This window comes from Alligator mississippiensis, chromosome 6 (genome assembly GCF_030867095.1).
Source record: "Alligator mississippiensis isolate rAllMis1 chromosome 6, rAllMis1, whole genome shotgun sequence".
Classification (NCBI taxonomy): Eukaryota; Metazoa; Chordata; order Crocodylia; family Alligatoridae; genus Alligator; species Alligator mississippiensis.
The window spans coordinates 1,901,371-1,923,626 of NC_081829.1; the positions used below are offsets into that span (position 1 = coordinate 1,901,371).

Here is a 22,256-nt window from a genome sequence, read left to right on the forward strand (position 1 = left end):
CCCCAGCATGCTGGGGACTGGGAGGGGGAATTCGGCCTGGTTTGTGAAGCTCTTGGGCTGGAAGGCGCTAGGGTTATTATTTTGACACCCGTCCCTTTTATCTTCAGTCTGATTCAAGTTACTGGCTCCTGCTGCTCTGGTGCCTTTGGAGGGAAGCGATGGTGAGAAAAACAGCCTCGTGCAGGCCCTTGCATGCCCTCAAGGATGATGATGGTGGGGGCCCTGGGAACACAGACACAGACAGAGGACTGGGCTCACTTCTGTCCACGGCTGGGACTGGGATGTGAGCAAACAGGCGGCTCCTGATGGCTTTGCAGCGAGGCAGACGGCAAACGGGGGGCATTCTTCTGCCTGCTTGGCAAAGCATAGCCAGGGAAGCCCCTTCCTCCCCAGGGCTGGATGCTGTGGACAACATGCAAGCAGAACTCATGGTAGAGGTGATATCTTTAATTAGACCAACTAGAGTTTTGCAAAATAAATAAATAAATTGGACAAAAAGGGGGACAGGGCCTTGTCCCAAGCCGTCCTGCCCCGGAGCTGGAGGAGCCCATGGGATCTCGGCTGGAAGCCGGTCGCAGCGGGCCTTGTCTCTCGCTCTGTGCCCGCTACAACGGGACTTTGATCTCCACCAGGCCCTTGCAGTGCTACTGTCTGGCATGTAATGACAACGCGGCAAAGCAGCTGCGATCAAGCTGTCCTGACCACAGCAATCATTTGAAATGAATTTCTCCCCATCAGTCTCCGGCAGTGTCCTAGCAACGGTGCTGAGGCTGGATCCAGCCGACTCCTGTTGGCGCCTTCCTAACCAGTCCATCTAGTTTCTCACTCGGGCAATGCAGGGCAGGTCGTAAGAACCGCACGAGCCGCTTGCTTACAAGCCCAGGCCCGTGGCTGGGCACGGCAAGGGCACAGCCTGGGATTCCTGGCCCCGGGGGATGTTGTAGGGTTTAATCAGCAGCAAGGACCAGAGCGGGGAGCATGGGGGACGAGGAGCCCTGGCTCCCATGTCTGGTGCACAGCTGGAGGAAGGAGCTGAGATCTTTCGCTCTGCGGTGCTCTGTGCAACCTCAATTTAGTTGCTTCTCCTTTCTGTGCCTCAGTTTCCCCATCAACAGCATCGTTCCCACATGCCTCATGAAGGCCCTGCAGTCTCTGAGCATTGCTGACGTGAAGGGGGGTGGAGGGTGCCTGGCACCTTTGGAAATCCAGCCCTGCCCGCCTGCCCGGAGAGTTTTGATCTTCTCCTGGAACGTGCTGGGACGAAGTCAGGCGCAGCTTGGGGCTGCTTTCGGCACCGTCTATGGGGCAGCCCCAGCCTCGTGAGAGGAGCTCGGTGTGATTCAGTGTTCGTGTGTCCTGGTCCGAGCTGGGCGGTGCAGATGCCCTCCGCACCTTGCCTGTATCCCAGCATCTGCCCATCGCGGCCTGAGCACGGCTTGTTCTTTCCTGCACTTCGCACAGAAGGAAACCAGATCTGGGTGCGAGACGGGAACCGCTCGCTAACCCGTAACCCTGGGCCCAGCCAGGACAGGACGCTCCCTGCCCTCATGCATACTCATGAGCAGCTGAAATTCCCTCTCCTCTAGTTACGCTGCAAACCACGCCGAGGCCAGGGACCCTGCCTTGTTACCGGCCCAGTGCTCACGGCCAGGCTTGGCGGCTGCAGCGTCCAGGGGACCAGCATGGAAGAGACGGGTCAGAAAGGCCCTGGGGGCTTGACCACCCCTAAACCTGGGACGTTTCTCCTCCCTCTGCAGGGGTGCAGCAGCGGAGGGGTAGGGTGGGGAGGGGAGCGGAGGGATGCCAGGAGGCCGGACTTTTTGGGCTACATTTTGCCAGACTGTCTATGGTTCAGTGAAGGATGAGTTTTGGGTGGGTCATGAGACCTGGGTTGTATTCCTAGCCTTGCTGCTGGCTTTGGACTAGTTGCTCCCACACCCCAACTTCTCTCTGTGCCTCAGTTTCCTCCTCTGCAAAAGAGTCTCTCAGCAAAGGGGACCGAGGCCGGGCATCAGATGCAAGGAGTGCAAGGAGATGCACACGGACGCTCAGCAGAGCTCCAGTCCTCTCTGAAGCAGAGCCCCAAAAGGCCAAGGACCTCCAGGCCTCTTCTCTGCTTGCTGGGGGACAACCAAGAAGGAGTTTGGGGCTTGGGGTGACATCAGCTCTCCCTTCCCGCATGCGTGCTAAGCACTTGGAGATGCCCGGATGAAAGGCCCCTGTGCTGCTTGGCCTGGGAATTCAACCCTGCTTAGAAATGAGGTCTCGACCAGGGGGGTTGATCATTATTAGCCTTGGGAGCTATGTCCCACGCTGCACAAATACCTGCAGATGCTCCCTCCGTGCAGACGGTGGGGTGGGAAACATCTGTGCCACTTCTTTCCTTTGAATGGAAAAGAGTAGGATGACTGTCCCTGGCCATCCTGGGGGTGCCCCCTCCAGCGGGGAGCTTGTCTGATCACCGCAGCTCAGCTGGGCTGGGTCCCCGCTTGGGTGCAGAACAAGGGGACCACAGGCAGTGCTCTTCCCTCTGAAGCACTGCAGGGCCAAGGGCTTCAGCATGGTGGCAGGAGGAGCCCGTCCTTCAGACGAGGCCTGCACCCTGAACAGCCACTTCACGTCATGCACCGAGAGCAGGGGCGATAGACACCGCAGCTGGACCAAATCCCAGCTCGGGTATGCAAGCGCATGCAATGGGCCCCTGCACTTCCTAACCCGAGCTGTTGTGCCGGGCAACTGAAACAGCTGCCTGACGCACCCCAGAGGTGGCTGCAATGCTGGGACAGGCAAAGCAACCACCCCGGCCTGTACTGCAAGGTGTTGTGCGACTGACGGCCGGAGGGGTGAATGCGAGGCTGCGTCGCACAGGTCCCACTACAGCGACGGGAGTCTTTAGCACCTTGATCAAAGCCCGTTCTTCTGGTGGCAGGAAGGTGGGGATGGGGGACACTGTCCCCTGTGGACCCCGCTAGGCCGTGCCCTTGGAAGGACAGAGCTGAAGGCAACTGAGTGATCCAGGCCTGTAAAACTCTTCCAGGGCAAGGCCGGGGCTGCGGTCGCCTCCCCCATGCGAGCCGTTCCAGGCCGTTTCCCGGAATCGGGAGAACTCTTTCCAGGCAGTTGCAGCGCTGTGACGGCCTCTGCTCGGTGATGCTGTTGCTTCTCCCTGGCGGGGACGCTGGGAAAGCCGCTGGCTGGAATCCCCGCATCCTCCGCCACGCGTGCGCCCCTGGGACGTGGGCTCGTGGTGCGAAGCCGGGGGGCCTGCCCCCACGGGACACCCCGGCCATGCTTGTCCTCTCCCTCGGAAGCGGCACGACTGGTGCAGAGCAGCTCCCGCTTTGCAAAGAAACCCCAGGGGCAGCTCCGGCTCTGGGGCTCCCCACTCTCCTAGGCCTGCCCCCTCTCCCGGGTGATGGGGGCTGGCTCTTACAGCGAAGCGGGGCTGGCAGGCGGGAGACTCTTACTCTGAAGCCTTCCCCCACCTGTTTTTTAACTCCCCTTTGTGTTGCAGGGGGAAAAAAATATTTAATGCAAAGTTGCTTTAAATTAGCAAAATCCTGACACGGAGAACAACCCCAGCCGGCTGCGCAGGGCCTGCGCCTGCTGCTGCTGGCGGGTCTTGGCAGGGCTGGAAACTGATGCAATCAGCTGTGATTAACAGAGGGGAGAGGTTTGAGATGACAACACTCCCCCACCTGTGTTTGCCATTGTGTTCCTGTTAGCTGTTTGCAGGTGTTTGCTGGCGCCAGGCTGTCTGAGCTCCAGTCCCGGCTCCTTCCCCCTCCCTCCCCTCGCTGCTTTTCCATTTCCAAGTCCACTCTGCAAACAAGCCAGAGACAGGGCGAAGGCAGCCTCCTCCTAACACTTTACAGCCCTGCTCCCTGGGCCATCAATTACCCTTGAAACCAATCTGGGGCAGATTCCTGCTCTGGGCCTTTCTGCGGGGGGAGGGGGCCGCTAATGGATCTTGTTCTTGCTCTTTTTCTGTTTCCCAGAGATCCCCTCTCTCTCTTGCTCCAGTCCAAAGGACTTGCAAACATGAAATAGCTCAGTGAGCTCTTTGATCCGGCTGCAGGTGGGCGGCAGAGACCCAGGCTCCTAGAGGGGTCCACACTGGGGGTTCAGCCCGGGTCCCACGTGTATCGGGATCTCTTTTGGGGGGCTGGGAGTTTTGCAAACATGACATAGCTTAGTGAGGTCTTTGGTCCTCTGGCTGCAGGTGGGTGGTGGAGACCCAGTCTCTTGGAGGGGGACACATTGGGGGTCCCACGTGTATCGGGATCTGTTTTGGGGGGCTGGGACTTTTCCCAGCATGGGGTGGCTGACTCCTAGGAGAAAGGGTTAACGAACCCCCTTTCTTTCCAGGTCTTCCTCCCCAAATGTCTGGGGTCTGGATTTGCGACAGGGGTTTGCTTCCCCCGCGCTCTGGAAACTCCCTGCTCCCCCCAGCCTCCGGCCGGGCTTCCAGCGTGCCCTGGCCTGCTTCCAGCCGGTAATATTCCCTGTGGCATTTTCAAGGGAATACAGGATGCCTCATCCCTTCCTGTCCCGAGCGGTCGTGGGCTGCTGGGACGCAGCTGCTCGGTGCCACCCTCGGATGCCTGACTTCAGGCCCGCGTAACTCGCTCTGCTCGGGAGCCCTGCACGTTGTGGGTCCCGCCTGCTTCCCGGCTCCAGCGCCGGCTTGCTCCGGGCCACTGCCCTGAGCCCTGCTTTGAACGTCCCATGAGCCGCGGCGCGTGCTCGGCTCCAGACGTGCTGCCCTTCTGGAGTTCAGAGAGGGCTTTGTTATCCTCCAGGCTGTCACAGATGCAGCCAGTCAAGCCAATTCCCCGAAGCCCAAAGTTTCACAATCCTTTCCAGGGAAAATAACTGTACTAGGGACTCGTGAGGCCTTGTGCTCCGTCTCTGGAGCGTATGGATGGCGATCTCACACCACCTTCTCTGCCGTGATCCGTTGCCTGCTGTCATCCTCTGGGGAGGGAGGTGTGTCGTTTTGCTGGATGGGGAAACTGAGGCACAGGGCAAGGGAGTGACTTGCCCCCATTTCCCAGCAGGCCTGACTCTCCGTGCCAGCAAATCACCTGGGCTTGATTGAAGGCCTTGTGCAGCCATTGCCTGCGAAAGATGTGCCTCCTTTCTTGCTCCCATGCAACGGGTGAAGTGAAGGCACGCCGTCTCTCCTGCCTCTGAAGGGAAAGAAGAGAGGGGAAGCCAGGCGTGATGCAGAGCGGGGTTTCCCTGCATGGGTGGGATGCAGACCAGCACTCCGGGGGTGAAAGCCCAACCTTGCACTTTGGGCTGACCCCTGCCAGAGTCTGCAAATGCCTCCAAATGGGAGGATCTCGGCTACACAATTTATGGTGATAGGGAACTGCTTTTGGGCTCTCCCTCTAGCTTGCTCTTTTGGAAACGAGACTAAGGCGCATCTGAACCCCAAGGCGTCCGGGCTTGGGGCTTGCATGTAGGAAGCCTACCATGGGTTTGGGAGTATCTGAAGCCTCAGGCTGAAAGGGAGGAGACTTGCTGGCGGCAGTGATTTTTTTCCCCCTGAGTGCTTTGCAGGGGGGCTGGGAGGTGAGCCTCAGGGCCACCCGGACCTGATTCTTGGCCCCATTTCACAGGTGGAGATACTGAGGCACAGAGCAGCCAAGTGATGTTCCCAAGACCCCGCGGCGTGGAGCTGGGAAGGCAACGCAGGAGTCCTGGCACCCTGCCCTGCTTCCTCACCATTTGTCTGGCTTCTGCTCGCCCATGGGGGATTGTCACCGCTCCGCTCTCCTGAGCCCTGGCAGGAAACAAGGGACGCAACAGGTATTTCCATTAACGTGACGGAAATGGCAGGAAACCCTGTTACCCTCCCCGCCGTCTGGGGTCAGCGAAGCGAACCAGCCAGCAGGTTTCTACGTCTCCACCTTCCAACTCGGGGTCCGCTAATAATTGCTATTGATAATCATCACATCCACCTCCGTGGGATTAGGCTGCGCAGAGGGTGCCGCGCAAGGCACGGTGTGGCGAGGGAAGGGGGAGGTGGACCCTGCCCCACAGGAGAAGCTGCAGGTCCCATCGCAAAGCTCTTTGTCAGAGGCTTTGCTCCTTTCCTGTGCAGCGGCTCTAGTTGTTTCACGCCCTCCCCCAGGGTGTCACGATCTTTAGTCCCACTTCACAGACAGAAAAACCGAGGCACAGAGCAGTGGAGATGCAGGGCTGGGCACACCCCCTGCCCCCCGCATCTCAGGCCAGTGGCTCAGTTACAAAACTCAGTCCAACAAGGGGTGCCAACCCAAGCGTGTCTACCCTAGGGTCGGCGACTAGATGGGTGCAGGGTTACAAGGGTGCTGAGCACAATCCCAGCCTGGCCTGGGGGAGACTTCCCTCCCGATGCCCCGTGCAGCCTCTTGCCCTGCCCTTGATCCTGTGATGCAGGCCCGTCCCTCGTTGTCTGGGGCAGAAGCAGCCGGGTGCTGAGATCCGTAGAGCTTGAACCCCCCGTGGAGGTGGGTGCTCCTTACCGTGCATCCCCCTTGCAGCCTGCTCCCCTGCCCGGAGAGCAGCCTGGAGGCCTGGCCCTGGTCGCTCGGGGCGGGTGCGCGGTTCCCAGGCATTGCCGTGCAAGCGAATCCTTGCAGGGATCAGGAAGGAATTCCTCCCCCCGCCCAGCGTGGCTGGCATTGCACAACCGGCCAGGTGCACTGCGTGGGTGGCTGGTGCGAGATTCCCCGGGGCCTTGGGCAGTGCTGGAGATGGGAAAGCCTCCTGGGGCAGCCGGTGCCAACCCCGGTGTGACAACAGGGGTCGGGGTTAGGACCTGGCTTGACCCCCACTACACCTGCCCAAGCCACTGAGCTCTGCTACCACCCTCCATAATAGCTGTGCCAGGGAGATGCTGGTTGTCCCTGTGCTCCATGAGACGTGGGGGCAGCCTGTGCTAGTCCCGCTAGTGCTGTCTCCGCTACTCCCCCGAATACTGCTGGACCGCCCCCCCTCTCCCTTTGGTGCATGTCATGCCTCAAGCATCCAGCATCTGCCTCTCCCGGCTGCTACCCCCGGATGTTGCTGCAGGATAGCACCGGTCCCTGCCCCAGTGAGCAGGGATCCAGCGCTGGAGAGAAGCTGGAAGCCCGGTAACCCCAGCGGGTGTGGGCTTCAGGCAGTGGGGACTGCAGGTACTGGGGCTGGCAGCTCTGGGTTGGACCCAGACCGGGCCTAGCACCAAGGGCAGTATGCAGCTGGGCTGTGGGTGCTGTGTCTGTTGCCCCAGGGACTCTTGCTGGGTGCAGGGCTCCAGCTGGTATCCGTGGGGCACAGCTTTGGAGACTCCCAGCAGCCTGGCACCCAGGTCTGAGCAGGGCCCTCTCCCCCTGTTGCCAGCCCAGGGATCCTGGGGTCTCCTCCCAGCCCCCCGCACACCCGGAGGGACGTTATAGCATCACTAGACACAGCCCCCCCTCCCAGAGCTGCTGCCTGTATCAATCCCGTAACCACGGTTACATGGGCACGACAATTAATTGCCCCTTCAATATGCAGCTGTGGGTCTCGTTAACACAGCCACGGCAGGGGAGGAATTAGCTATAATTATAGGCCTGGGCAGAGTCCCAGCTGCACCGGGGCACGCGCGCCTCGAGCCAACGGTCTGCTGGTATTTACCAGGGTTCGAGCCGCGTCTGCTAAACCTCCGCTTGGGGCTGAGACGTGGAGCCTGTGGCCCGGGGCACTGGGCAGGGGAGCCAGCCCCCGTGGGTAGCTGCTGCCACAGCTGAGGGGTTAGGGTTAGGGTCAGGGTCCCGGGCATGGCCAAAAGGATCGGAGAAGAACCTCCCCTCGCCCCTTCCTTCCTCTGTGCCAATGCAGGTGAATGGAGGCAGCTGGGGGTCCGAGGATGCCAGCTTCCCACAGAGCCCAGGCATCCCAGCGACACCCTCCAGAGTTGAGCAGGGGCCGGTCTCCAGCACTGATTTCCAGAGGCAGCCCCGGACATCTGGGCATCCAGCAAGATCGTGTCGAACCCAGTGTCCCCTGTGTGCCCCAGCCCCTCTCTGCACCCTCGCTGCTCAGGATCAGGCTGCATGCCAACTGGGAATGCTTCACCCCCTCCAGCCTGCTGTGGGAAACTGGATGAACCAGGCCCCTCTCTGCCCAGCGGGACCGGTTCACGCGGTGGGCAGCCTCGTGTGCTCCGATGCTGCCCCCCCGTGGCATCTTGGAGACTCGGAGCCAAGCTGGGAGTTTGGTCTCTCTCTCGCTCGCTCTAGGTTTCATATCCAAACAGGACATGGCAGCTGGCAGAGCCTTTTGGCAGGTAGGGAGTGGAGGTGTGGGGAGGTGAGGTGACTTGACCAGGAGCATGCAGGGGATCAGTGGCAGAGGCATGTTTCTCCTGAGTCCAAGGCTGCTGCTGTGACTACAGGACAGTCCCTGCCTGTGGCAGGGGGCTGGCTTGGAGCCCTTGTTTGTGCTGCTGTGATGGATGAAATGAGCCCACGCTGAGGTTTATCTCCTGCCTGTGTTTTACATCCAGTAGATCAGGTAGGACAAGACCAGTCCGTGGTGGTGCCGGAGCAATGCGGCCGTGGTGGGCTAGGAACGCACTAGAGGCAGGGGGGTTTAGTGGGCCATCTCTCCTTTTGCACCCGCTGCGTGGTCAGGATGAGGCCCTGTCCTGAGGGGGCTCGAAGCCTCCCCGGTCCCCTGCCTGCCCGCTCCCCTAGGGCTGGGGCTGCGAAGCCCTGGGAAGGGGAGTGCAGGTCTGCAGGCATCGCTGATCCGTGCTGCTCTCTGCTGGGCTGCGGAGCCACTACAGCACTGACAGCCCGCGTGCTCCTTGCTGGGAGCAGGGCCCTGGGGAAGAAAGACCCCTTGGGAGGGACAGCAGGCCTAAGTGGTGTGAAGGGCAGGTGGCGCAGTGGTTAGAGCACTGGGGTCAAGGCCTTTCTCTGCCACAGACTTCCTGGGTGGCCTTGGGCAGGTCCCTTAGGGCTGGCTGTGCAGAGAAGCTCAAAATTTTCCACTGGGTGTGCAGTGCTGAAGCACCTTGGGCTGTGGCCACCCCATGCCTCAGTTTCCCCCCTGTGCATAGGGATAGCAGGGCTTCACTCCTTCCTGGGGTTGGGTCCTTGGCGTGGCCTGCATCAGACCCGCAAGTTCACACTTGGCACAAATACACGCTGAAGCATGGACACTTCTGGCTGGTCCTGACCACCCGGGGTGGGTCTCATGCCTGCGGCTCTCCAGGCTCCTCTGTGCTTGGACTTCTGCAGCTTGGAGTCCAGTTCAGTCCCAGGATAAAAGAGCCTGATGCTGGGCTGGGGGTGCGCATGCAGGGCGCTGACCTGGTGCAAGATGGCTTCCTGCGGGTACAGCCGTGCCCACCCCAAGGGCTGGGCTGGATACAACACTAGGAGGGGTTATTGCACCTTCCCCCGTGTGCCGGCCCCGCTGGTGTGTGCCGCAGGCCCCGCGGAGAGCGCACAGGGCCGTCTGTCGGTGGGGTGACCCCAGACTTGGGCCTGTCTGCTGCTCCCCGACCGGGGCAGGGAGCGGTGACCTCACGGCGAGCGGCACAGTGATGACGTGAGCGAGGAAGAGGCTTCTCTGGGGTTAGAACAGTGATGTCACAATGCGGGCAGCCGGCCTGGCGCCAGGAAGCCGGGGCACCGCAGCAGAGCGGAGATGTCTACCCGGCTGGGGACCACCCTGGTGAGGGATGGGGGGCATCGGAGGAATGGAGGAGGTTACCCCAGGAGTGCAGGCCAGGGGATGGGCAGGGCGGCAGGCGTGGGCTCCGAGCCAGGGGAAGCGTGCGGGGCTGGCGTGACCGTGTGTCTCCCCCACGCAGCAGCCGGACTCCCAGCTGCCCAAGGGGAGGAAGGTGAAGAAAGCAGAGATGATGATCAACTGGCGAGACATCATGCGCACCCAGGTAGGCCGACCCCGTGGGAACCTCCACAGGCTCTGGGGGGGAGCCCTCGCCTCGGTGGTCCCTGTGGCACGTGGCTTTGACAAGCCCCCGTTTCCCAGCCAGCTGCACTCTTGGGATGGGTCTGCACCCATTTTGCAGGCAGGCAGACTGAGGCATGGAGGCCTGAGGTTCTCTATCAAGTTGGTGCTGTGGAGCACTCTGCTGTAACCACTGCAGCACGCTGCCTCCTTTGCGCTGCACCCGCAGCAGCTGGCGGGCAGGGTGGTGCTCACGCCGGAGCATCCTGGCTGCCCGCTGGGGTGTGTCGGGGGGTGCCCTGCCCCGCTCCCCTCCGGCCCCGCTGCAGCTCTCGGGTCTCCCCCCCAGGATGACGGGGACATGGAGGAGTATGTCTCCAAGGTGTGCACGGGCCAATTCCTGAACCACTGGGCCTTCAAGCTGATGCTGGCCGGGCTCATCGTGAGCAACGTCCTCACCATCGCCAGCCAGACCGACCCCAAGATCCAGCAGGTACGTCGGCTGGGTCGGATGCGGGCGAAGGCAGCGCGGAGCCCTCTCCACCCCTTGCCAAGTGGAAGCAAAGCCCTGGTCCTCAGGGAAACTGTCCTGGCTTAGCTCTCGCTTCCCACGGGGCGGCGGGGACACGCGTACCCCTTTCCGCCCATCAGGCGTTAAGTCACCTCCTCTCCTTGAGCCTCATGCTCGTCCATGCCCTTAGTTGTGCAGGTAAGAAACCTCCCCTCCGCCCCCTGCCTCTCTGAGGATGGGCTCGTCTGGGCTTCAGCTGCATTGGGGTGATGGAGGGAAAGATCTGCCCCAGCGAGGACGGTGCCCGGGGAGTTTCCACGTGCCGTTCCTCGCGGCTGGGCATACTAAAGCTTGGAGCATGCAACAGCCCCCAGCTAAATACCTTCCAGTTGTATAGGGCATAAAGAAGCCCTACTCCCATGATGCCCTGCCCTCAAGCAGAGGGGTGGTGGTGCATCATGGGATATGTAGTCTGACCAGGGAGGCTGTGGCTGTGTAGCACCCAGGGGGTCGTGTGGCTGTTTCCTGGTCACCGCATTTTTGCCATTTGGGCACCTTCCAAAAAAAAAAAACCCTAATTTTTTTATTCATAGAGCAATGCACCGCCCCGCTGGTTTGCCTGCAGTTTCTTTTCTATTCAGATTCACCTGCTCTCCTTCACCCATTCCCACCCAGGTTTGTCTCCCCTTCGGCATTGTTTCTGAAAAGTACAGCAAATCACTCTTTCTCCAGTGCACCTTTTTGCTCCCTATTCTCTTTTCTCCCTTCAGCCTCCTGCCTTTCCTTTCTGCCTCTATTCCTCTTTTAAGCCTGGGGTCAGCAAAGCATTTTGAATTGGGTGCAAGCACATCTCAGCAGGGCTTGTGCATGCTCCAGAGCGGAATAAGGCCATCGCCCCCCATGCTGCGAGGCAGGACAGATTTGCTGCTAAGGTCCCAGGGGGACGCAGACCCGACGATCGCAGGACGCGAGCCGTGTCCCCTCGGGAGACTTTCTAGTTCTTTTCTTCTATTCTTTATTGTAGAACTACTTTGGGTTGTTCTCTGCCATAGATAACATTGTCCTGACTGTCCTTATCACCGAGGTTCTGCTCAACTGGTACAAAGGATTTTGGGTGTACTGGAAGGTGAGAACTCGACACAGCGGTCTAGGTTTGAAATTCTCTGGGCTCATTGCTGTTGCTGCTTATCGCTTCCACCCTGCTGGACCCTGTCCTCATCCTCTCTGTGACTCTGTTTCCCCATCTCAGCCTGTTTCCCGTGGCCTACATGCAGGGGAGGTTGCATGGCTTGGATGTCCAGCCTCATCTAAGCACAATTTATGACTTGTATTTTAGATGCTCTGCAATCGAATGAAAGCAGAGCGAGGGCCTGGCCCTTTGCTAGAAGTCTGTGCAAATTTTGCCATCTAAGGGGTTAAATGACTCATGCTGAGTGAACATTAGGGAGGTTTAGGTTGGATATTAGGAAAAAACTCACTCACTAGGAGGGTGGTGAAGCATTGGAATAAGTTACCAAACGAGGTGGTGCAATCTCCATCCTTGGAGGTTTTGAAGGCCCAGGTAGACAAAGCCTTGGCTGGGGTGATGGAGTTGGCGCTGATCCTGCTTGGAGCAGGGGTTGGACTAGATGTGCCCTCCTGAGGTCCCTTCCAGCCCTGATCTGTGATTTTTCTTCTGCGATCACAGTTCTCTACAGACGGGAACTGTTCATGAAATCCTTGGGCATTGCCAAGGGCTTCTGGGATGGGGAGTTTCTAAAATCTGCTTTTTGAGGTGCTAGGGGCTGTGTCCCCTGCAGACTTTGACTCGGTCCAAAGGATGCCCCCCACATTGATCCAGCTGGCAATGGCCCCTGCCCTTCGGGCTGGGGAATCAAAGGCAGTCCGCTGTTACTAGCCCCATCGCTCCCGGGCCGGTTGCAGAAACAGGCATGCATCAGTCTTGCTGGGCCGTGACGGGCAGGCCTTGACTTGATTCAAAATGAGCTAATCCAAAGCTAGGGATTCATTTAGCCAGGGCCTGATTGCCCTGCACCGTAGAGTCAACCGCGTCTGTGCAAACACCACAATTAAGCAGGGTTTACATCCATGTCGCCTGGATGCCAATGACTGCGTGAGGGAGAGCCTGCTGGGAAACCTTTAGCCACAGACCTCAGAGCACTCCGTCAAGGCACGGCGGCATCACTAAACCCATCTCACTCGCTGGGGAAACTGAGGCCCAGAGGGAAGAGGAACTTTATGCCATCTCACACAGCTCATCTGTGGGTGAGGTGGGACTAGAGCCTAGGCGTGCTGACACCAGGTCTGTGCTGTCTGCTGCCTCGGGGCAAAGTGGCCAAAAAACACCTTTGACTTTTCAGTTCCTGGACTGGATCCACAGCTGGGGTCAGACCCGGCATTGCACTGATTTCCCTGGAGAGCTGTGCAGCCGGGGGTTTGGCCCTGGCCGTCATTGGTCTCAACTGAGACACCTCTCACACGATGGTGGTTATGATTTGTATCACGGCTGCACCAGGAGGGCCCGTCGGACGAGGGTGTCCGGGGCTAGGCGCCTGACCGTGCTCCCGGACCGGATCCAGGTTTGAAGCCTGTCGAGTGCTGCTCCATAACGGGGCTCATTTCCTTGCAGGATGGCTGGAACATCGCTGACTTCCTCATCGTGCTGTATCTCGTCGTGGGGCCGGCTATCCCTCTGCTGAACGACCAAACGGTCTTTAAAATTCTCCGGTAGGGAAAGAGCTCCTTTATCTTTGGGCCTTTATCAAACCTCCGCGGGGCTGGGCCCATATCCCATTGCTTGGTCCTCATCCCACCGGAGCCACTGGCTGGATCTGTAGCTGCTTTTTGAGTTCGAAGCCACCCTCCCACCCAACCTGAGCAGCTCAGACTATTAGGTTGCACCCAGTTAACCCAGTACTGAATCCAAGAACTTGCATTTGCCTCTGGCATCCTTTACAGAAAAGCACTGAGTCTAGATATGAAACCATCCAGAGAGCCCCCCAACCCCCAGTGTTTTTGCCCCAATGGCAAATTGTCCTCCCTGCTATGAATCCATGCCTTGTATCTAGACGGCTGCAGCTGCCGGGCACGTGAAAGACCCCGCCGGTGCCTTCTCCCTGTGCAGGTTCCTGAATCTCCTTTCCTCTCCTTGTTCTTTGAAAGCAGGGGAGCGGTGTTAGTTGAGCCTCTGGCTGGGAGGTGTTGTCCAGCCCTTCGCTCGCTTCTCCGGCTTTTCCTCTGCTTCTTGCCCCAAGCTCTTAGCATCACTTTTAAACCCGCCGTGGTTGTCAGGGTGACCGGGGGGAGAAATCAAGGAGCCCCTCTCACCGGCGAGCCCAGGCGTCCGTCAGGGTCATCCAGGACCCAGCACCCCCAGGCTGCCTGTGCATCCCTCCCTGTCTGTGTGATGCGTCCCTCTGCCCCTCCCAGGGTGGTGAGGCTGGTGCATGTCTGCACGCTGGTCAAAGGCCTGGCCCGGATGATCCGAGTGATCCTGCGCTCCATCCCAGACATGTTCAACATCATGGTCCTGCTCTTTGTCATCATGCTGGTGAGTGAGCGCACTGGGTGGCTGAGTTTCTCCCTCCTCTGTCCTTTCTCATGGTCCCTGTGCTCTTCCCCTCCTCTCTTATATGGGCGCTTGTACTCTCCACGTGTGTTCCTGCCGCGGCTGACGACATCCCTGAGCTGGCCCCGGGGAGCTGCTATCAGGCACCGCAGCACAGGCATTGACCAAATAGCTTCTTGCGAGGTCGGGGTGCAGCCTGTGCAAGCTCTGCGCTGCCCCAGCTGCATTGCAAGCAGTTCCTGAGTGCGCTGGGCCCAAGCCATGTGTTGTGCCATGTCTTTCCTCCCCTGCTTCTCCTTCCCTTTTGTTGGCTGTGAGGCCTGGGGCCTCCCTGCGAGGCCAAGAGGCTCAAGCAGAGGTGAAGCTATCCCAGTTGGAAATGGCATCACAGAGCCTTCATCTGAGCCTGGGGGGTGGTCTCTGCAGGGACCACGTAGGGTTGCCTGTGGGCTCATCTGGGCATTGGAGGAGGGTCTCCGTGGGTGGGGGATGCCCCAGAGTTTAAGATGATGCCTGGCTTGGAGAGCATCTTGCCTGTCTCTTGAGCCCTCCTCTTCTGGGATGTTGGGAGAGGAGGGGTGTCACAGGCTGGGGCGGGCTTATGGCTGGGGCTGTCTCTCTGCAGGTTTTCTCGGTGTTTGGGGTGATGCTGTTTGGCAACCTGGTCCCAGAGCACTTCGGGAACCTGGGGAAGGCCTTGTACTCCCTCTTCATCTGCCTCACGCAGGACGGGTGGATGAACATCTATGAGGACTTCAAGTGAGTGGACCTGCCCCCTTTTTGCCCCCTGATCCCTGGAACAGACAGCGGCACTCACGTGCAAATGGCTGTGCATGTTGCGCACACGCGTACACCAGCAAGTGACACCACAGCAAAGGTAACCCCTGCTAGGTGTGTGTGGGCCTGGGGTCGCTCCCCCTGAGGGGGTCAAGGGCCCCAGTAGCACTCCTGGAGCTTGGGCCTTCTTAGCTGAGGGCCTGGGGTTCGGATCCTGCAGTGGGCAGCGTCATATCTGCTGACTCCCCGCGAGTCCTGGGAAGTCGGTGCAGTTAGATCGCGGCACTCCAAGTCAAACGGAGAGGGTCCTGAGTGCTAGGGTCCAGAGGATGGGGACGAGAATGACTTGCTTGCCCATGGGTGGAAGGTCCAACCCCAGTTCGGTGGGGACAGAGCTGCTTTTCCTTCCAGCTCGGTGGTCCGAGGGGCATGGGAGCTGTGCCCTGTATTTAGGATGTGGGTGGGATGACTGCCTTTCCTCCTCCTTGGGTGTGAGGCAGGGAGATCTGCCCCCGTGGGTCCCTCTGTGGATGCTGCGGTGGACGGTGCTGTCAGGGACCCTGGTGACCTGCTCCCTCCTATGCCCGCAGGAGCGCAGGGCTGACCTTGAAAGTTGGGGGCACCGTCTACTTCTTCATCTTCCTCACGGGTGGAGCCTTCATCTGCACCAACCTGCTGGTGGCTGTTGTGTCTTCGAACCTGGAGCAGATGCTGGAGGCCTACACCAAGAAGAAAGCCAGAGGCCTCAACCTGGCCATGGACTCGAGCTTGGAGGTGGGTGCTGGGCTCCAGCGGGGGCTAAGTCCTCCAAGCAGCCGAGCCCACGGAGCGGGGGTCAAAACGACGGCTCCCTTGAGACAACGAGCTGCTGAAGAGCAGTGCTTTGCTAACCCTGCAGGCAAATGGAGGGGACGACAACGTGTCCCCAGATGTGAACCTAGTGCATATGAGAGTGGCCGTGAAGGATCCTGTCGTGATGCAGAACCAGGAGCCGTGGACCCATGGCAACTTGGCTAACCTGACCGAAGCCACCTGTGATGATTTCTCCCTTGTCCTCGAAGCCATCCAGGAGAACCTGAAACAGTACAAAGAGATCCGGGATGAGCTGGATGCGTAGGTCCATCCACCCCCTCCACCCTCCCCTCGGCTGGCTTTGGGAGGCCCGTAGTCCTTGGGATGGGTGGGAGCGGCACAGCTGTTCACCAAAGCAAGATGAGCCCTCAACTACGTGTAGGCACATCCCCACCCGAGAGAGAGATTTTGCCTGGAGGCTGTGGAGGGTTTGAGCCCATGATCTTTTGACTTGTCGGGTGAGATTTCTGCATCTCCATTTGATGTGCCCTTGGGTATTAATGACACCCGTGGAAGTACCACATCTTGGGCTCAGTAGCAGAAGAAGAATTTGTTGATGGATGATCTTGACTTTGAAACACAATGAAGAGGGTTGATTGATAATGGGTGAGGCTCATGACCTTGGCCCTGGAAGGGAAAACTGCAGCGGGGGGGGGGGAGGGGGGGGATATTCAGGGATGGTTAAAGACTCGTGGTGAACAGTTTCCTCCAAGGTAAAACGAGGTGGGGTTTTGCCGTCATCATTGGTAACCGCCCGCTGCCCTCTTTCACTGAGGGCCGAACTCCTGTGGTTCAGTTCTCGCATACCGTGGGCACAAAGGACCACTGCCATAATGCCTCCCCTGCTTTTATCCCTCAGCAACTCGGTCATCTGCCTATATGCGAAGACTGGGCTGGTTGCATGTTGTTTAGAGCAGGCATAGCTGGGGGCGAGAAGAAGTTGAGTGAACAGAACTGAACGAGATAACCTCTGCTGATGCTTGATGGGGAAGGCTTGTAGGTCTGGTGCCCCTGGAGCACAACTACTTAGATGACAGCTCTTGGGGGGCAATGATATGAAAGAGGTGATGCCTCAGCCTCTAGCCTGGGGGATAGAGTTTGGCATGAGACTACCGGATCCAAATCCCAATGGAAAGACTTCTCCATGGCTTCCATTGGGTTTGGGGTCATCTCTGCAGTGGTTTAATGTCTGGAACCTACTGTTTTAGGGTCCCAGAAAGGCAATTTGGGGAATGTCATGGGCAGTTTCCTGAGCAAAGAAAATGTGAGGCAGTGATCTTAAACTTCCACGTCCTACTGATGAAAGGGATGGGAGAGCAGAAGACAAGGGCCTCTTGTGGTGGGAGCCCTAGAGAGGAGATTTGGGAATGAAAATCTTGGATGACAAATGCTTATGGCTTTGGGGCTCTGGAAGAATATCTAGGGGTGGATGGATGGATGGATTTGGTGATTTAATCTCATCGCTGCTTCTTTCTGTCTTGCCCCCCACCCCAGAATAGTCCAGGAAATGAGGTCCCTCAGATTCAACCAAGAGCAGGAGCACGAGATGGTGCTACGAAACATCCAGAATGCAAACCTCTCGGATGATCTGCTTGGCAACGAGTTGGTTTCTGGGCAGACTGGGGATATCTTGTCCACGCTGATCACTCTGGATAGGGTATGGTCCTGCCTGGAGACCCTTCCATGTTGGGCTGCGGCCTCGTTCACTGAAGACAAGGGGCCAAGCGTTCACTTTGAGCTGGTGTCTGTCGATATTGGTCCATTTAAGTCAATGGGCCAATCCCTCCCCTGGGGGAAACCAGCATTGCTTCACTGAAGCCTAGGTGCAGACAGCTGAAGTCAAGGGAACAACACTGATTTACCCCAGCCTTAGATGTGGATCGCACACTAGAGTAATGCACTTAGGCACTGACACAGGGACCACGGATCTCCTTAGGGGAGGCTCTCCAGGGTGGCATGGGGCTGAGCCAGCTGTAGACAGCGACCAGCAGTGCAGAGCTGATTAGTAATATCTAGATCCTTGATCTCACTTCCCACAGAAGAACTGCCAGTGCCTCCCAGCCGAGGTGGGCATAGCTATCCTTGTTTTACATGTGGGGACGTGAAAGACTTGTAAAAAGTGCATGCCCGTGTGTAGGCAGCATCTGTTTGGGCTCTAGGCCAGCTCCAGAGGCAGTTGCTGAATTTGCAAGTTCATTCCTCCCCGGAGCAGTGTCCTGCTGCCCGTCACTGTGTGCTTTCCTGGCACTGCCCACATCAAACTGGTAGCAGGAGTAGCGATGTCTAGGGGGAGGAGATGTAAAAGCCTTTGGAGGCAGGGAAGGGACTGCACATGCAAAGGCCGAGTGGTGTCCGGATCCTCACCCTCCTCCTGTATCCCTGTCCTAGGCCAAGATGATTGACTCGGAGCATGGTGTAGGATCAAGACATCACGTAGGGTCCGTGAAGAAGGCCTTCCTGAAGGCACGTCATCAGTCGCAACCAGTACCATAGCCAGGCTGGAGAAGAGCTGCAGAGCTGCTCGCATGAATCTCTCCTGGATTCTCCGACTTCCCCGGGACGATGGATGGGCTCTGACAAGGTGGCATGGCTGCCCCTGGGACAGTGAAGTGTGGATGTGGGTAGCAGGGCTGAGCTGCACGGTGTAGGTACAGGGAGATACGGACTTTCCCAGGGACAGACCCAGGAGAAGCAGGAGGCTGGGCCTGATGCTAGCTCTGTCCCGCTTGTCGGGCCCATTCGGGTGGCTCTGATGTGGTGTGGGCTGTCTCGTGGAGGGAGCTCCCCATGGCTTGCACCTCCAAAGCTCTGTTTGGGGGAGGAGAGAGGTGCCCCTTTCCAGAGGATGCCTTGCAGTCAGCCACTAGCTCGCACCCTTCTTTCCCATATGTCTGGCTGCTGGAGAGCTTGCATGTGTGCAGGTAGAAACGGAGCCCTCCTAGGCATAAAAGCAGGGGGCAGGCACAGCTAGAGCAATCATGTAGGCATGCTTTACAATGAACAGTGTCAGGTGAGGTGCTGGTAGGGTGTATTGGAGAGTAAGACTCGTCAAGAAATACGTATCTTGTGTGAAATGACAGTGATTCACAGGGGGTGGGGTGGGGGAAATATGGCATTGCTGCAAGTTCTTACTGGGACAGCTTGCAGCAATTAAGTGGGGTGGATAGGGCAGCCCACTTAATTGAACTGATGATTGAACTGATCTTATAGCAATGGTAATAAAGAGCATGGGACTGTGCCTGGATGGCTTGGATGTTTGTATTTCACCTGGTTTGGTGTAGGAGTCGAAAGCCAAACCTGAGCCCCAGCGTGGGGTGGGGAGAATAGGACAAACGAGGCTCACTTGCAACAGATGCTATAAAGTATTGAGACTCCTCCGCTCACACCAACGGGCCTGGAGCCTGGGGGTGCTCTGCTCAGTGAGACGAAGCAAAATGAGCTACTGGACTGCTTTGCAGAGATTGAATGAGCTTGGAGGAGGGCCAGGGGTCAACCCCCTCCCCCCAGGTTGACCTAGGGCCAGAAACAGGACTTAGGGGTCAGGGAGGGCAGCAAGCATGGGGCAGGCAGGCAGAGCAACACTCGTGCAAGGAGGGTATGACCGTTCTCCACCCTCCACCCACCTGGATTGACCTGGTGCCCAGGAAGAACTTGCAAAAATGTCCTGCCTAGACAACATAGAAATGCAGGGGGTGACCTGTTGCCTGGCTGGGGCTGCTGGGTACTGGGTCAACCTGCATTGAAATGCAGGGGTTGACTTTGTTGCCTGTCCCAGGACGTGCTGGTAGCTGATAGCAGAGGAGGAGCAATCCCAGACCTCGCTGCTGGGCCCAGTACTTGACTCCATCCTTTCTAGCTCAAAAGACAGCCCTGTTGAGATGCTATTCCAGCTATTGGGTGCCTCCATTGAAATCAGGACCCCTCTGCACATGCCCAAAGTAAGAGCATGTCCTCACAGAGTCTACAATTCAAAACGTGAGATAAGGGGACTGGTGTGAAAACTGGGCTGTGTTGTCTCCTTGGAGGTGAACCTTGACTGCTTGTGCAAATGTGAGCTGATTGAACCCCCCCAGGCATCAGGCCTGATAAATGGCCTGGCTTGGGAAGGAGAATACAAACCTCTTCTCTTTGAATTCAAGAGGTGCTTTGCTGGCTACACCAGCGTACAACCACGCTGTCTAAACCTGGGTGTCTTGCAACAAGCCCTGGAGCAGAAACCTGATTTCAAAGCAGCCGGGCGTTCCTATCTCCTGATGTCGGCAGGAGCTGGCTTGCTTTGTCTCGGGGATTTAGGACAGCTGAAGACAGCGGGATTTGCAATGTCTTCTCCCCCAGTCGGTGGGAGAGATGATTTCACCCAGGCGCTGACTTTTTTTGCATTCTGGATGAAATCGTTTCCAGGAGAGGGCAGCAGTGATGTTCACATGAGAAGGGGCCTCGGCCACTGCTTTTCCAGAGCTGCCGTCTGGGTAGGGAGCCCTGGCTTGGCTGGCATAGTAAGTTTGCTCGTACAAGTCAGTAGTTTCAGGCCAGGTCCTGCTCCCGTTGGACGCTGGTGTGGGCGCAGGCAGGTACAAGTGGTCTTGTTGCACCCCGAGAAACCACTAATGCAAAAGGCAAGCAAGTTGTTTCCCCTCCCTGCTCTTTGTGACTGGGCCGTAAGGCAAAGGTGATGGCGTATTAAAAAAGTAGAAATGCAAAAATCAGACCAACACGGCTACCAAATACACCCCTTCCTAAAAAAGTAGACATACTCATCACTTTTCAGGGACTTTGAGCAGGCTGGAATGGGCTTGCATGTAAGCACCTCTGTCACCTAATAGGTGAGTCTATACCTTCATGTCAGGGGCTTATCATCAGTTTGGAGAGAGATGTCCTGCCATGCGGTCCTAGGCTCTGTCTGGTGTCTTTGCAAGCTTTTGGGGGCAGGTAGTTTTCCCAGCCTGTCTCGGCCCCCTCTCCAGCTCGACAGCTCGCTTAATCTCCTGGTGCTACTGTACAGCAAAGAACAAAGGACGGGTAAACACATGTTGCCAAGGCTACGCGTCTCCCCGACGCTGAAACCACCTTTAAAATCCCATCGAAACGTCTGAAATCATTCCCAAAGGCCCCTTCCCTCACTAAGATTCAATGAGCCAGGAAGCAAGTAAGGTGGGATCTGCCCTGCGTCGCATGGGGTGAGGGGGAATTTTACAGTAGTAAAGCCTAGGCCATTTCCATCTACACGGCCAGTTTATAGGTCAAGGAGACCAATTGCCTGAGCCAATGCGCCTCACTTCTGGGCTAGTAAAGGGGTCTTGGGCTCTTGTTTTGCTGGGTACCCAGGGGGCCAGAAAGGAGGGAAGCCCTGGCTGTTATTCTCTATGCTATGGGGGTACCTAGAAGCCGTGGTGAGGATGGGGGGCTCCCTTGGTGCAGGAGCTGTACAAGGGGGCAGACTGGATAGGGATGTTATAGGAAAAGGAGCCTCAGGATGGAAAGGTTTGAGAAGCAAGAGCTCGAGCTCTGTGCAAACCTCACAGCAGGTACGTGCCTAGGAAGGGCCCTAGGGTGGAGCTGGGCACCCTGAGCTAGTCTTCCCAGAAGGGAGCACAGGTTGGCAGGTGAAGCTCTTTGGCCCCAGCTGCTGCCCTAGGCAGTCAGGAGATGCTGCCCTGCCCGTCAGCAGGTCCAATAAAAGTTAATCCTCCCTGAACAACTCGTGTGTCACATTCTTCCAGCAATCAAGTTGCAGCAAGGGAGGGTTAGGTTGGATATTAGGAAAAAACTTCCTCACCAGGAGGGTGGGGAAGCACTGGAACGGGTTACCCATGGAGGTGGGGGACTCTCCATCCCTGGAGGTGTTTAAGACACCCTAGACAAAGCCTTGACTGGGATGATGTAGTTGGGGCTGGTTCTGCTTGGACTACATGGGACCTAGAGCAGTGGTTCTCAACCTCTTTTATACCAGGACCCATTTGCAAGCATCGATGGCCAGTCCCAACCCAGCACCCCTCAATCCCAGCCCACTGCCCTCCACCTCTGGGCCCCAGCCCCAGTGCATGCAGCAATGGGTGGGTGTATGGGGCAGGAGGTGTGCTCCAAGCAGCCCCTTGCAGGTGGGAACACTGACAGCCTGCAAGGGAAAAGCCACAGTTTCCCCCGTTTTTCTTCATTTTTAAAGTTTGTTTGCACCTCTTTCACATGTTCTTGCGACCCTTTGCCTATTCTTGCAAAACATTGCTAGAGAGGTGGAGGCATCTCCATCCTTGGAGGTTTTTAAGACCCAGCTGGACAAAGCTTAGGCTGGGATGATGGAGTTGGGGCTGGTCCTGCTTGGAGCAGGGGGTTGGACGAGATGTGACCCCCATTTTCTATGGTTCTGTGACATGGGGTGCAGAGCAACACCCCCCGCACCCCTAAGGCAGGTGATGCTGTACCTTCTCCCTTCCCAAAGGGGGGACATCTCCCCCCCCCCCCAAATACCCCCTTGCAATCCGGATTGTACCCCTGCATCCACCCAGCTTCCGAGGCGCACCGACGCGGCCCCTTTAAGAACAGAACGCAGTGTAACCATTCTGTAGCGAACCCTGCGGGCGGCCAATCAGCGCGCGGCGTTTTCCGCGGGAA

General features: G+C 57.9%; 1 protein-coding gene and 2 long non-coding RNA genes across 9 annotated transcripts; 1 reads left to right on the forward strand and 2 right to left on the reverse strand.

The window, feature by feature from the left end:
* Positions 1-432: 432 nt before the first annotated feature.
* LOC132251109 (uncharacterized) lies at positions 433-6,775 on the reverse strand. Its single transcript, XR_009462905.1, has 2 exons — positions 6,516-6,775; positions 433-5,791 (listed from the first exon to the last, which is right to left on the reverse strand). It is a non-coding gene; the product is annotated as an uncharacterized LOC132251109 (long non-coding RNA).
* Positions 5,727-18,885, forward strand: CATSPER4 (cation channel sperm associated 4). Of its 7 annotated transcripts, none has more exons than XR_009462903.1 (13): positions 5,727-5,817; positions 6,306-6,500; positions 7,855-8,302; positions 9,839-9,922; positions 10,289-10,432; positions 11,475-11,576; positions 13,080-13,177; positions 13,880-14,000; positions 14,644-14,777; positions 15,386-15,569; positions 15,694-15,908; positions 17,147-17,304; positions 18,036-18,125. XR_009462903.1 is itself a non-coding variant. In XM_059729469.1 (13 exons), the coding sequence occupies exons 3-13, from the start codon at positions 9,673-9,675 to the stop codon at positions 18,138-18,140; spliced, it is 1,377 nt and encodes a 458-aa protein (XP_059585452.1). In that variant the 5' UTR covers positions 5,727-5,817; positions 6,306-6,500; positions 7,855-9,672; the 3' UTR covers positions 18,141-18,885. The 7 variants fall into 7 exon arrangements, 5 of the variants coding, with proteins under 5 accessions (XP_059585452.1, XP_059585453.1, XP_019345807.1 ...); XM_059729469.1 differs by having other exon boundaries at positions 7,855-9,699; positions 17,142-17,304; positions 18,036-18,885; XM_059729470.1 differs by having other exon boundaries at positions 7,855-8,529; positions 17,142-17,304; positions 18,036-18,885.
* LOC109283793 (uncharacterized) lies at positions 15,782-22,256 on the reverse strand. Its single transcript, XR_002091063.2, has 3 exons — positions 22,135-22,256; positions 20,483-20,641; positions 15,782-15,870 (listed from the first exon to the last, which is right to left on the reverse strand). It is a non-coding gene; the product is annotated as an uncharacterized LOC109283793 (long non-coding RNA).

Coding starts and splice junctions, on each gene's coding strand:
- CATSPER4 (XM_019490262.2), top strand. CDS start 8,183: ATGCTGCCCCCCCGTGGCATCTTGGAGACTCGGAGCCAAGCTGGGAGT. Junction 9,923..10,288: donor GAGACATCATGCGCACCCAG/GTAGGCCGACCC, acceptor TCTCCCCCCCAG/GATGACGGGGACATGGAGGA. Junction 11,577..13,079: donor GATTTTGGGTGTACTGGAAG/GTGAGAACTCGA, acceptor ATTTCCTTGCAG/GATGGCTGGAACATCGCTGA.